The 15553-nt window shown below is 40.1% G+C and overlaps 1 protein-coding gene across 2 annotated transcripts in view; it reads left to right on the top strand.

The window, feature by feature from the left end:
- The first annotated feature begins 342 nt into the window (after positions 1-342).
- The window catches only part of clstn3 (calsyntenin 3), a 33922-nt gene continuing 18711 nt past the window's right edge, over positions 343-15553 (top strand). Inside the window, exons 1-9 of one of the 2 annotated variants that reach the window (XM_088084380.1) lie at positions 343-702; positions 1487-1553; positions 4505-4627; positions 7858-8068; positions 9364-9572; positions 10648-10797; positions 12089-12274; positions 12364-12651; positions 13887-13999. In XM_088084380.1, the coding sequence (XP_087940506.1) occupies positions 1487-1553; positions 4505-4627; positions 7858-8068; positions 9364-9572; positions 10648-10797; positions 12089-12274; positions 12364-12651; positions 13887-13999 (1347 nt within the window). In that variant the 5' untranslated portion in view covers positions 343-702. The remainder of the gene's footprint in view (positions 703-1486; positions 1554-4504; positions 4628-7857; positions 8069-9363; positions 9573-10647; positions 10798-12088; positions 12275-12363; positions 12652-13886; positions 14000-15553) is intronic. The other variant, XM_042489315.2, reaches the window with a different exon arrangement.

Genomic DNA, 15553 nt, shown 5'->3' with positions numbered 1-15553 from the left:
TATGCAACATCAAGCCTAAATCTTTGCAATGTCTTTTTATTGCTGGATATATTTGATTGCAGATTTTTCAGGAAACATGTTGGACAAGGGGCAAAAAGGGGTGATATGACGTCATTTTGCAGTCTGGAGGTGGGAAGCTGGAGCAGAGAGAAATAAGGGAATTATTTTACTTTATTTTATTTTAACAAAAGGGAGGGTCCAAGTGTGTCACTGTTGAAGCAGAGCACAAACGTGTTGAGATGAATTGCCCTGTTGAGGTCTGAGTCAGTGTGAATATGCGTTTAACAGCAAAAAACAGCCAGAACAGCAGTCTGGGTCAGAGCTGCTGGTGGTGATGCTGGTGAGGGCCAGAGAGAGAGAGAGAGAGCGAGAAGGACGCAGTGTGGGCGGGTTAAGAAACGCCGAGAGGGAGGGGACGCCAGCGTAATATTCCCACCGTTTTTTTCTCCTCCGTAAAGCCGAAAAAACAAGGGCATCTTAATCTTCCTCACACCTCATCACCGAGTCTAACGTCAGGCCGAAATTCACGCACGCACACACCTTATCATTTCTTCTTCTCTGTGTCCTCTCCTCTACCTGGAGGTCTGTTTGCAGCCTGCTGCGGGGGGATCGCCGAGCCGAGCGGCAGCAGGGGCGTGAGAGGCGGATGCTGCGAGCGTAGAGGCTGGGTACCAACCAGGAGCATCACCGCGACTCACCACGGTAATGTCAAATCTTGTTTCAAATGCTAACCTTCATTTCTGCGACATTTTTTCCTCTCCCGGCTCTGGTGTGAGCTCTCAACATGGCTATGAGGCAGCCCGAGCTGGCAATGTGTGTCAATACCAGGCTGTAATGTAAATCGGCTGATTATTGTCGCATAGCATGATTCTCTGGTTGTGGATGTAGCCTGGACAAACTGTCAACATACGTCTTCTGCTTTATATTTCTTCCTTTTTTAAAAAAAATGGAATCTACAATATATGTTGTCCTGTAGGCTATGAAGGACTGCAGCATTGCAAAAACGTAGCTTGTTATGTCAATGAGAGCATGAAAACCCCACCAAGGACTAATTTTTCTGTTGTGGCCACAACACTGCAAATGCATTTTTATGAAAACCACAATTAAAACATGGGAAAACACCCACACGGCCACATGCAAAACCACACTTGCATACATACAGCACTCACGACCAAGTATGTGCATGCTCCATAGGCTGTTCTACATAACTGCAAGTGCTGATTTTAGGCAAAAAATGCACAATTATTGGTTTATTCATGTTCAGTCAATATGCAGATTGAGTTCATCATGCGGCTCTTAAGGCCTCTAAAGGTTACACACATGACACTTGCATCTGATAGGCCTGATCTCGCTCTGTCTTGTTACTTTACCTGTCTCTTCCTGTGCTGATCAGTTGTTGATGCATGTACTTTATTCCCTCCCCTCCTTCCCCCTTTTTCCTCACCCCACCCTGTTACCCCCCCCCACCTTTCGTTTCCTCCCTCAGATGGACAGAATGAATTTTCTCTCCTTCTTCCTCCTTTGCTTGACTTCGGTTGCATATGGCAACAAAGGTCAGTTCCTCATCATATTGACTGTTAATTGTGAAGTGTTGAGATGATGGTCGTCATGGGAGCACGCAGACCTGTCAAGGTGCTCGCGGTGGGCAGGGGCCACGGTTTTGATTTTGCCCTGAAATGCTCCTGACGACTCCCTCATGAGTGCATTCATTTGATATCCCATTACAGAAACATACATGTTGGTGCATTTTGTGTTTCGTGACCCAGTGTGCATGTGCCCATTTTCATCAGTGCTGTGACTCTGAGAAGATGATAAATTTGTTTCCTCCTCTGTAGCAGATTTATCATCCTGGGTAGTAACCATGACTCTGATTCAACATCATTGTTCCAATGATTATCGTGCTGGGGGGAAGGCGAATGAAACAGACAGCGTGGAGGGAGAATGTCAGAGAAGGAGGTGGTGGAGGAGAGTGATGCAGGGAGGGCGAGGAGATTGAAGGAGAGATCAGAGATACACTGAAGAGAAAGCGAGAGAGAGAGAGACGAGAGGGAAATGTTAGTAGAGACAGAGGAGAAGGAGCTGTGACAGGAGAGGACGTGGCCGAAAAGACGCAGGCTGATAAGGAGGGAGGAGGAGGTGGTGGTGGAGGAGAGAGGTGGTACGTGAGATCAGGTGTCACGAGGGAAAAAGGAAAAAAGCGCAAGCTACCGGAGCGTTTTTGTGTGTACATATATATGTGTGAGGGAGACGAGGAGGGGTGGGTGAGCGTCGTGGGGCGATAGAGTGACAGAGCGAGGAAGAGTGCCAGCAGAGACAGAGAGAGATGGAACGGGATGCCTTTCAATCTGTAATCCCGAATGTAATCCACAGGCCTGATGCTCAGATTAATGCTATATAGCAGAGGAGGGGAGGGAGGGAGGAGATCAACTGAGGGGACGGAGGGCGGGAGATAAATGACCAAAAAAGAGACATGGCAGAGGACTGTGGAAATAGAGGAGGAGGAGGAGACGGTGTCAGGCTAGACCTTGAGAGGAGAGGATAAATATCTTTGATTAGGTCTGAAATTGAGTACTTAAACACTAGCACTGAAACACACAGTACTGCAGGCTTGGTCAGACGTATACCCTTTACATGATCTGTCATGAAACATTTTCTTATTTAAATCACAATCTTTGGCAATTTTAGACTTTTGTGTTCTGCTGCTTGTGTTTGGACAACAGTTAAGCATTTTTGTTCAATTAAAACTGTGTTTCATTCAAAAAGATGAGTTGGAATAGGTGATGAGATCTTTAACTCAAGTAAAAGTAGCTAAAGCTGCGACTAACAATTGTTGACATCAATGATCAAGCTGTAGATTTTGATTAAGCATTTGGTCTGTAAGAAGTCAAGAAATACTGTGAAAATAGCCGTTACAGTTTTTTAGAGGCCAGCTGTTGTCTTGAAATTGCTCATTTTGTGCGACCGATAGTACAAAAACTGAGAAAACAAAGCAGAAAACTGAGAGAATGCTGGTTATTTTCACTTAAACGATTACTCAGTTATCAAAATAGTCGCAGATTATTTTTGTCTGTCAGCTGGCTTGATTTATCACCCAATCATTTCAGCTGTAAAAGTAACAGAACCTTAATGAAAAAATACTCATTTCAAGTCTTGAAATACACACCTGGACGGGGAATCTAACCTTTATTTCCATTAGTTTCACAGGGAGACTGTTAAAAATACTTGAATTAAAAATGGTTTCAAGTTTCAGTTCAAATAATAAAATATTTCTAAAATTGAACAAAAAACCTTATGGTTTCATTCCTTTAAGGGTCGATGTAACTAATAATAATAATAATAATAATAATACCGTGATGCCACAATATTTTCTGAGACAGCTATCATACTGTGAAAATCTCTGCAACCCTACTTAAACATAAGACAGCCAGAGTGGCTTTTTTCCGAGTATTATTCTGTAGAGCTAATTTAACAGACTATAAAAGCAGCATATGCCAATTAAATGTCAGTAAAAAAGTGCAGTATTTCCCTCTGAAATGCAGTGCAGTAGAGGTACAAAGTAGCATCAATTGTAAAGACCCAGATAAAGTACGTTTCAAGTTGTAGTATTTGTGCTTGAGTAATTGAACTTATTCAACCACTGAGAAAAACGCATTTTATATTCTGCAGTGAGGTATCAAAATAAAATATCACGCAGGCTCTATAATCGAACAATTTCAAGCGATTTTTGGCCCTGACTTTGAAGAGAAAAAAGTTTGATCAGATTCAAAACCAGCAGCATTTTCCTCCTCTCACAGACGAATTGGCACAATTAGTTCCAGGCAGATTTTCTGGAAAATTCACTGTGAGGACAACAAAGCACTTGCTAAACACAAGTCTTATTCCTCTGTCTGATTTTCAAACTCTGCAGCCTTGACGTTGAAAGCGATTGAGGACAACAGAGGGGAGGCACTCTGAGGCTTTCTGTTTTTTGCTCTTTGCTGGGGTGTAAAATCGTCATCCTTCTGGCTCATTAACTTGCCCTTTGATCACTCGGCACAGAACATTCAGCACAAGGATGAATAATTAATTCGCAATTAAAGGTTAAATTCACAGTAAACCCCGGGCATTAGATTTGGACTCGGCTGTGTTTTTTTTTTTCTTTTTTTTTTTTTCAGCGCATTATTGTGCGCCGCCTGTGGCAGGCCGGTTTGGCTGATTGATATGAGCAATATAGCTCTGTGTGTGTGATAAGGTGAGATCTGACTGGCTTTAATTATGCTGCCAACCAGGAAGGAGAGGCACTTGATGTGAACAAACGGAGGAGAAAGAGGTAGAAAGCGGGGAAGTCTGTGAGGGAGTCAATGTGATTAAACTGTCCTTGTGGTCACATATACATTGTGTATTTTTCCACTCATGCTCACCATGTCCTCACCCTATAATGGAGTGTTAAAAATAGACACGTTGGTTCCTTCTAATTGCTCCATTTAACCCAAAGCCTCTCCGCTCTCTTCTCTGTGCCGTTCAGCCAATAAGCACAAGCCATGGATCGAGACAGAGTACCAGGGGATTGTCATGGAGAACGACAACACCGTGCTGCTCAACCCCCCTCTCTTTGCCCTGGACAAAGATGCTCCGCTACACTACGCTGGTAACAACAACCACATGGGAGAGTATAGGATGAGAGAGCTGGCAAAGAAAAAAATACCCCAAAACATTTGAACTTTTTCCACAAATTTGCCTGAACATCCACAGAACTGGCTGCAGTGAAAAATAGGTCAAATCAAGTGCTCGCACAGCCAAATTGAAAATCACATCACCAGGCCAAATTGAAAATTATCTCGCCAGGCCTTGCTTGGGCTTTAATAGCAACCAGAGTGCTGATTTTCACTGAGAGAAGTTTGGAGCTATCATGCAGCTGCCATTTCCAGCCATATTTCCCAATAGAGCAGTCTGAATATTAAAAGCAATGTATTCAGTCACAGAGCCCACTATTTTTAGCCCATCATAGTGTAATTCAACCCTTCATTGCTGGAGCAGCAGCACTCCTGACTCTGCAGCCCGATGAAATAACGTTATCGTGTTTGCACTCCTGGAAATAACCGTGTTCAGTTAAATTATAACAGGTCCACTAAAATTACTCCAGCGCTCCCTGATATTTATTTTGCTTGTGTCGAGACTGAAAAGAAAATTAGCTGTTTGAGCAAGAAACCCTGCCTACCTTCAACTTAGGTCCACCAGGAAGGATCAGCCCCTATATTAAATGGTTTTACTCTGAGTCTCAGCTACAATCTAGTTTATTTTATTCTTATAATGATAAAGCGCCACTTAAAGAAATCCTCCAGATACAGGTATCTCTCTGCTCTCCTAAAGGTCCAGTGTGTAGAATTTAGGGGGATCTATTTTCAAAAATTGAATACAATATAATAAGTATGTTTTCTTTAGTGTAAAATCACCTGAAAATAAGAATCTTTTGTTTTTGTTACTTAGTGAGCCATTTATATCTACATAGGGAGCAGGTCGTTGTCTGCAGAGACTGAATGTTGCACCATAATGTTTTTTACAGTAGCCCAGAATAGACAAACCAGACACTGGCTCTGGACAAGGCCATTTGCGTTCCCATGTTGGTCACCACATTTAGCAGCCCACTTACTGATTTAAATCATTGGATCTGTTTGTTTTGGAGAAGAAGACACCTCTGCGGATAAATTGGCTCCCGGTAAAAACCTCCTGAATAATAAACACGCAAGGAATTCTAACCAGGAGAAGTTTCAGCTGGTTTTAATCTGCAGTCTCCACCGGTTGATGCAACTGAATCGCCAAAAATGTTACATATTAGCCATTTAATATATTCTGAAAAAGTCTCGGTGCTAGACTTTAAATCCTCCGAGTATAAAAATAAATTGTCACAATTAGTTTAATAATAATACGTATTTTATACATCATCATTTGCTTTTTTCATGGTAGCTCATTTTTTATTCGTTTGTCTTATCAATACAGTACGACCACTTAGGTTGAAGACATTTAGACTGAACTAAGGGCTGATTCACTGATTGAAATTCTGGTTATATGTTACGAAAAAAAACTTTATATATTACCTAAAATGCTCGATCAAGTATTGGTATACACACAAGTCTGTGCGCCTATCCAATACCAAGTAATTATTGATTAACTTTAAAGTAGTTTAACACCCAGATAAAGTGGCAGTTTTAGAGAGAATCAATTCTTCACCGCTTTAAAACAGTCGTCTACGCATCACAACTTGCTGTGTAGACGACTTGGCATCTATAGTTTTAGGGCGCTGAAGAACTGATTCGGGTAAATAGTGTAACGTTAGTTGTTTGCAAAATGTCAAACTAGACACTAAAAGAAATTTTCAGTCATTCTCTAAATGTATTTGTACATGTTTTACAAAGACTTTAATTTAAATCATAACATACAACAATAATAGAAATCATTTCACATTATCATATATGTATTTATTTTTTATTTTATCCTTGACCAGGAATATTCCCATTGAGATTCAAAATCTCTTTTTTTACGGGTCCTGGTGAAGACAGCAGCATGAAGAATTTCACATAAAAGAAAAAAAACAGACTAAAAACCCAACAGCAAAAGTTGAAACAAACAAAAAAAAAACAACTTAAGCAACAAACTTAAAACAGCCAGAAGTCGCGCTCAGTAGCCAGACACGTGCATTCAGTGTTCAAAAGGTCCTTATTCCTATTTTTAAAATCTTCCAGGTTTATAATAGAGTCTAGTTGAAGGTGACACTGCAGCTGACATCAAGATGACGGAGCAAAAACTTTAAAAGCACTTTCACCGAAGACTTTCATCCATACAGGATTAGTAGTATACCTCTGTTATTTTTACTTTTTTTTTAAGTCAATGGTATTGGATCACGACTCAGTATCAGCCAATATTTCTAATTCAGGAATTAGAATCAGAAAGGGAAAAATTGATATATGATAACAACAAGAAGTAATGATAACAATAAACTTTGCTCGTTCATTTTATTATGAAATATGAACTGCTTCACAGAAATCATTAATGTGACACCAATGATTGGGACAATAATAAGTAACAGGGCACAGAAAGCCTACTTAAAAATGAAAATTGAGTTTTTAGTAGAGACCTAAAGGAATTACCGAGGTAACAAAATGAACTTGAAAGACATATTTTGCAGCATAAACAATTTATTGACTCATGCAGACGTAATCCCTCTCAATCATCACTTATGACCTTATGATCACCTATGAGGCAGAATTTTTACCTGCAGAGATCCTGTCTTTGCAGCACGCATCCAAGAGGAAGCTATGAAAATCACAGCGACAGTGCCATAAAATAATAAAATAAAATAACACCGACAATTCCTGCTTAGTGTACCTTTAAGAAAAAGGCTGGTCCAAGGTTTAGGGGCACTAATAAGAAATACAAATCCTCCTTTAGTTTTGAGTCCAGACTGCAGAGTTTTGTGCAGGTGCATAAGGGCACACTAAGCTTGTCCTAGAGTGCTTTAGAAGTAATGAGTAAAATCTTTAATGAATCTCTCTGGAGGCCAGTGCACAGAGGGTATTTTTGGGGTTATAAGATCATATTTGTGAGAGTTAAAGCTGCAGCATTGTGTTTAAGCTGTGAGCAGGTTTTGCCTCTGAGGCAGGTTAAAGTCAGAGTGACAATCAATTTAGAGGAAAAAAAATCAATGCTTTCTCCAAGTTAGACAGTGATTAAAGATAATAAAATATTATTATAATGCATATTTCAGACAATTTATTAGATTTCTATTAGAAATTTGACTTATAGTGTCTATAATTCTATATATTTATTTTATTGCTTTTTTCTAAAATTATGAGGTTTTTTTTCCCTCCCTCCCTCTCCTAGGCGAAATCTGTGGCTTCCGGGTTCACAATGGCCCCTCGGGTTCAGGCTCAGTACAGTTTGAGGCTGTGGTTCTGGACCGCTCCACTGGCGAGGGCCTGGTACGGTCCAAGGAACCTCTGGACTGCGAGAGCCAGCGGGAGCACAGCTTCACCATCCAGGCCTACGACTGCGGAGAGGGACCTGATGGAGTCAACAGCAAGAAATCCCACAAGTTAGTCAATCTGCTCTCTCCCCCTCCTTTGAATTATAAAGGGCATCAGCGGGTCCTTAAAAAGTCTTAAAACGTCAAAATTATTAGGCCTTAAAAGTCTTTAAATAGTCTTCAATTTGGATTTGTGGTTGCCACATTTTTTAAAATTTTATTTAATTACTTTTTGTCATAATGAGACAAGCTCTTTTGTTACAAATCTTTAACCCTAACACTGAATGCAATGTGGTCTTTTAAGTCTGTACCTGTTGGCAAAATGCAGTGGTGGAGGAAGTATTCAGATCCTTTACATAAGTAAAAGTACTAATGCCAAACTGTGAAAATACTCGGTAACAAGAGAAAGTCCTGCATCAAAAATTTAAATAATTAGTATTCAAAATAAATTAGAAAACAACTTTTATAGTAATCAAAATAGTTGCAAATTGAATGGATATAATACCCACTGTTTTCAATTTTATTATATTACTTTTAGCTACTCATACTTTTAGTCATGTCATGTCTGAGCTGTTTTGATATTTTTCTTTGTGTTGTTTATGAAAAATGTAATAGATATATATATTTTTTAAAAGTACTAATTTAATCTTATTTAATCTGCAAATTGATTAATTGACTAAGCGTTTCAGCTCTACTATAAACTATTATAGTTTGAGTTCTAACAAAACATCATATTTTTTCTCTTCTCATGTTTGTAATGCAAAAATCCAAAGGAACTAGTTACTAAAGCTTTCAGATAAATGTAGTGAAGTAAAAAGTAAAATATTTCCCTCTGAATTCTAGTGAAGTAGAAGTATAAGGAGGCATGAAAAGAACAGACTCAAGTAAAGTATAAGTACCTCAAATTTGTACTTAAGCACAGTACTTGAGGAAATACTTACAGTCCACCACTGGCAAAATGTTGATTTACCTAACTCGCTTAAGAAACCTTTTCCCTACATAAAACCTACCTCTGCTGGGGACCACTTATATATACTATATATACTATACATATACTACTTACCTTGATACTTACCTGCAATGCTTGAATAAGAAAAATATAATTTGTCCAAACACAAGTCATAAATTTGGTTAAAAAAAATCTTTAAAAGGTCTTCAAAAGCATTACATTTAAGAGTCGGATGCCAGTAAATACCCTGCCATTAACAGATTATATTAAATGTTTTAAAGAGTAATTACAGTCACTATCAGACATTCCTCTGGCAGTTCACTGTAAGAACTATCCAGTCATTTCTGCTTCCTGTTGTTACACTAATCCATCTCTCTCTCTGCTTGTGTTTTGCTTCCCACTCTCCCTCCCTCAGGGCCACCGTGCACGTCCGTGTAAACGACGTCAACGAGTTCTCCCCCGTGTTCGTTGAGCGTCGCTATGAGGCTTCAGTCCCAGAAGGGCGTCTGTTTGACCGAATCGTGCGCGTGGAGGCTCTGGATGCAGACTGCTCCCCGCAGTACAGCCAGATCTGCTTCTATGACATCATCACTCCTAATGTGCCCTTCGCTATCGACAACGATGGTGAGATATGTTTTATCTTGTCGCAGTAAATCAAAGTGTGTCGGACTCATAGACCTATTAATATTTGTCCGTCTGCGGCAGAAATACAATATCCCCACCAGTCACCACGTTATTATCCTCATATTCTGCCTGCGTTATCTGCTCTGTGTGGCTGCAAGAAGAATCACTAAATTCAATATTTCAACTCCTAAACTCCGAATGCCCTCAATACATAAAACACATACCAGACGCTGCTTTGTTATTGATGTCTGCATAGCGACAGAGTGTGAAGCATTGCAGGTATTTAATTCCTCGCACAGGTAGAAACCAAAAGACGTTAAAATAGACTTTGTGTGGGCGTATTATTGTTCTGTCTCTGCAAAAATGTGGAAGCAGCTGTTCGGTTCAATATAGCATCCTTTCTGTCGCTCGTAGATTCCCTAAATTCTTTGTCGTAATTGTATCCATTGACTGGTTGGTGGGAGATCAATTGTAACGTGACACAGGAGCTGAAGAGGACAGTTTTTTACTATGACTCTGCAGAATCGTCCTGGACTTGGAGGATTTTGCAGAAGAAGAGCAGCTTCTTTCTTTTTTTTTTTTTTTTGGTGAGACTGGTACTGAGACCTTTTGTTCCAACCTTGTTCGCACGCTGTGGGCTTGTCATTGTCTATTTTCTCTTTTTTCTCACATTGTCTTCTCTGTTGCTACCACTATCTCTTTCATCCCTCTGTTTCTCCTCTCGCCATGTCACACCATCTTTCGTCTTACCTATTGTCTGTCAGCTGATGCACTGAGTGCTGTCAGCCCATCGCGGTTACTCGCTATTGCCTATAAAAACAGCAAAACCCTCAATTTTTCATTCTGTTCTGTGCATTTTGTCTTCTGTTTTCTCTGTCTATTCCTGGATGTAGTGCACAGAATAGGATACTGGCTCTTTTTTGTGTACATGCAGCGTACATGATGCTTTATCAATGAGCCTTAATTTGGCTTTCAATCAAGTAAGCTTTCGTTGATGACTAAGCTTGCTATTTCTGTGTTTCTTTTATACTTGTCTTTCATTATTTCTTATCCCATCTTTGTCTCTGTCGCCTAGGTAACATCAAGAACACAGAGCCGTTGGACTCAAAGCGCCAGCGTGTTCACACCTTCTGGGTGACCGCCTTCGACTGTGGAAAGAACCGAGCTCAGGCCGATGCCCAGGTTGTCGTCACGGTCAAGCCGTCCTGCAAACCCGGCTGGATCGGTAATCAATGTCACAAATCACTCTTTTTCTGCCCCAAATGTCATGCTTGGATAACTTCTTTCAGAAATGTTTTTTGGTTGTTTAATCTGTTTAAACCATCACTTGCAGTTGAAATGTGCGTGGGCTTGGATGAATCACCTTTCCATGTTTATACCAAGAGCTCAGTTTTAAAGAAGAAGGCAATTAATTGAACGGTGACAACATATTTTTAGAATCAGACATATTATCACTACAGTTTCTCTGGATTGTCTGACATCCTCCCTGAACACAGTATATTTATCTTGTTGGACATTTTTTCAGCCATAAGCACAGTTAAAAAAATGTATATCAATGACTGAATGTAGGGGAGACCGGGGACACTTGTAACAATTTTTGATTTTGATGTCATTACTCAAAATCTTTTGAACTATTTGGATACTCAGCCGCTGTAATAGTCTGGCAGCCCTGTTATAATCTGGTGACCTGTCCAGGGTGTACCCCGCCTCTCGCCCAATTACAGCTGGGTTAGGCTCCAGCCCCCCCGGGAACCTTACAAGGACAAGCAGTTATGGACAATGAATAAATATTTGGATACAGTTTTTATGTTGGTAACTTGTTTCTGTAATCTTCTTGTTTAAAGTCGTCCAGTGTTTTGACAAACTATGTTAGAGTCAAAATATTGATCAAAACACCCAGAAAATTAAGAATAATTTATTTTTACTATTTAATTCACTATAGAAGTGAGCCTGATGTGAGTGAGAATCATAAGAGTGACTATTCTGATTTAACTTTCTCCTCAAGTGTAGTTGACAATTATTGAATTCTGGTCTTAATAATAGCCTTCCTAACAACCAAAATTGTTTCTAATGGAGGTCCCCGGAGCTAAATCTTATCCAGTGTTGTGGCCCTAATCAATTTAGGTATCCTTGACACGAAAAACGTTGAGAACCATTAGGCTCAGCGACATGTTGCAAAGTTTCACAGCCTCCAATCTGTCATCAAAGCAACAGCAACCGGTTCTTTAGGCACAGTCAGGGCTCACTATGCTTCCTGAATATTGTTGCCGTTTGTGTTATAGGTGGACGATTTTTTGCGCTCTATCAGTCAGTCGCTCGCTCGCTGTATGTTAGGAGGACGTGTTTGAATTGCTCCCAACTGTACCACTCATGATGCAAGCATTTAGGATGTGTAAATGTTGGACAGCAGAATGGTCATCAAAACTAGACAGATGTAAATTCATAGACAGTATAAGGAAAATAGTGAAGTCTAAAAATATACTTTTTTTGTTACACTTTTTTTTTTTTTTTTGCAGGATGGACCAAGCGTGTAGAGTACACACCTGGGTCTGGTAGCATCCCCTTGTTCCCCAGCCTGCATCTGGAGACCTGCGAGGAGACTGTGTGGAACATCCAGGCCACCGTAGAACTCCAGACCGGCCACATCGGGAAGGGCTGCGACAGAGACAGCTACTCTGACAGATCTGTGCGACGGCTGTGTGGTGAGTTCTGGTTTACGTCTCAAAACATGAATATTCAGAAGGGGGGGATCCATTTTGATTAATATCTTCTTTCTCTTCCTCCTCAACAGGTGCTGTCAGGGGGGAAGTCGACCTCCTCCCACCTCCTTCTCCTGCCGCCAACTGGACCTCAGCTCTGCCCACTCTCCCCTCCTCTGATTCATCTCTAGTTTTCTCCTTCAATGGATCCAACCACGTTGCCGTGGTGCCAGATTCAGTTGTCTCTGCATTGTCGGGCGACCACTTCACGCTGCAGCTATGGATGCGAAGGGGCGGGGCCAACATCCAGCCTGTGACCACTCAAAGCAGAGGAAGTCGCAAAGAGGAGGAGACTATTGTGTGCAGCACTGTCAAAAATGGTGCGTAAAGCTTTGTTTATACTCGCACAAGACACCTTGGTATGAGCCTCCGAGGACGGCATATGAGTGACAAACATGCACAGAGGTGTTCATGTGTAGTATGTTACTTGTTGGAAAATGCTCTAAAATGCCAGAGAGCGCCACTTTTCATGTAACTGTATGGCTCTTTCTCTCAGGCCACTGGGCTTTGGTGGCCAAACAGTGTCATTACACTGTTGCGTGATGCACTGCGGCAAGACTTTTATTTTTTAAAAGTGTGAGGATTGTAGTGGACAATTCTGGTAAGGAAAACAGACTTTAAAGGGATAGTTTGGACTTTTTGAAGTGAGGTTGTATGAGATACCTTCCCAGAGTAGCACAATAACAAACAGCTTAACTGTTCGAGGCAGTGGTAGACCAGCAACTCCTGTGTTGAGAGATGTAAAATTACTATTTTTGTGAAAGGAGTCTGGTGGCTTTGAAGAGAGCATGGAGTTCCCTGCTAGAAAGAGACACCTCACAGCAAGCTTAAGTAGTGGAAATATTCAAAATATAATGTAAACTTAAACTGATATTGACTATTTTAGGCAGCTAACATGTTTTGCTGCAGTCATCCACAGCAGTACATTGCTTAGCTCCCGTGACGGTCCGCTTGCCTGCTTCTCCAAACTGAGGTCATATTGACTATCATCAATTGTTGTTAATACTATGGATAAATACCACATATAACACCATTTAAAAAAAAACAAACCAAACTATCCCTTTAAACCTCCAGAAGGTTATCCACTCAAATCCCCACAACTGCAGTGAAGGTCAAGGCTGAAAGAAACAAAAACATATATAAAGCTGTTTATAGCCTCAACTACTACTATCAAGGTGCTCTTGAGAGAGACACTTAACCCTCAGCCGCTCTCCACTTGAGCAGCCAAGTGGAGAGCAGCAGTGGAACAGTAAACCGCTGTAATTGTGCCAGGCGGAATACTGTGTGTATCATGTGAATATTTTTTTTAGACTTTATGACTTTGCAGGGGCTGCGCTAAAAAAGCAGCATGTTCAGCAAACCTCCCTTCGCATAATAAAAAAACCCCAATAAAATTCACCAGTGAGAAAGATAAAACAGAGATTAAAATCTATATTAAACTTATTTTTATGTGTTTCTTTGGTTGTTCTCTGAAGAAATGCCCGGTGGTGATATGAAGACAGCTTGACAAGACCACGCTGACCCACCAATTATTTTCTGTTCCTCCGCTTTACAGATGATTCCTTCTCCCACTATTCCCTCTCCGTCCACGGCTGCCGTCTCTCTCTCTTCTACTGGCCCGATGTCTCAGCCGCACGGCCCGTCAAGTTCTTGTGGAAACTGGAGCAGGTACTGGGGGAACTGCAACACTTAGCTTTGATGTTTTCGCTTGCACCGTTTCCTTCAGCATTTGTACCTTTGAAATTAAGCTGAAATGGAGCAATAGTGAGGTTTTATGTTTGGCCCATGCACCAATATTTTACAAAACATCCGTCTTCTGGTGAGTGCAAAAACATACGAACACAGTAGTTGTATGTGCTTTCAAACAACATATTGTCATTGTCAGGCGCAAACGTTGTATCTGCACATTACTATTTTCTTTTTTCTTTTTCTTTTTTTTAATTAATTGTTTTACCATTTCTCAACAAGTAGAATGTATTCAAAAAAGCGTGCGACTAAACCTCCTTTTAAAGACACAATGTTTTTTCTAATTCCTGAAAAAGAGATAGATATTTTTGAGATAGGAAGTTTGTGCCCAACAGCAGCAATATGTATGTGGGAAATTTTCAAATGAACTGTACCCTAAAACAAACTGCTGCAAGCCAAAAGTCTAAGGTCAAGAGAAAACAAAATGAACAAATATCCTATATAGTTCACACAGCACATTAGGGGGTGAAGTGGGTTTGTTGTGACTGAAGCTACTGGTCCCAGACAGATTGAAGCAGCTTGGATTAAAGGATGCTGAGCTGATACAGAGAAGATTTGTCAAATCCCTCTGTCTAAACCACCATATCTTATTACCCCAGTCTTTCTTTTCTGCCCCTCTGTCTGTGTGATTCTCTTGTCTTTTCTTTTTGTATTCCCTCTGATATCTGTAGACAAAGCTATAGCCCCAAAGGTGGATTGTGATGTTATTTTTTAACACAATGCATTTATATGACAGCTGTTACTTTTCAGATTAAGATTTTACGCAAGAACACAGATTTTTAAAGATTAAACCAGTGGCTATAAACCGTTTTGGATGTGGCCCTTTACAAAAAAAGACAACATGAGGAAAAAAGTAACGCGTGCACATTTACTCCATGTCACACGTTCAATGAAGACAACGTTTTGAGCCTACTTGGATCTTTGTCATGTCAAAATGTTTGACAAGATGAAACCACATCTATATTTATATGTATTGCACACCAACAGGCTGACAAGCTCTATGACAATCAACAATTCAATAAATTACATAGGAAATACATAGAAGAAATACATAGGGACAGAAAAACAGTGATGTTGAGGCCATATTCAAAAACATCAAACATATCTCAGTTGATAAAAAAATTATGTTAAGATTATTTATATCGAAATGTATCTTTGTATCAAACTTTATTTTAAAAGTCATCATCAGACTACATTGCCAGCGTTCAAAATTGTATTAAATTAAGGTTAAGGGAGAACAGAGTAATCTTCAACACATACAAAAAAGAAAGACTTGTTTGTTTTATGGATTGAAAATTAGTTCTGTTCTGTCTTTCCCCTTACAAAAAAAAATACATCAAACAGAAGAAGAGACATAACAGAGTGTAGTTTGGACCCCGTTGTCTTGTTTCTGATGTCTATGAGTAATTAGCAGTTTTCTCCAAAGAGAGATTTTTCCTCTAAACTTTTAAATAACTGCCTGAAGAGAAAAAATGC

This window comes from Plectropomus leopardus, chromosome 11, assembly GCF_026936395.1.
Source record: "Plectropomus leopardus strain MGB_pleo_1.0 chromosome 11, ASM2693639v1, whole genome shotgun sequence".
NCBI lineage: Eukaryota > Metazoa > Chordata > Actinopteri > Perciformes > Serranidae > Plectropomus > Plectropomus leopardus.
This window is presented reverse-complemented; position numbering and strand designations above follow the sequence as displayed.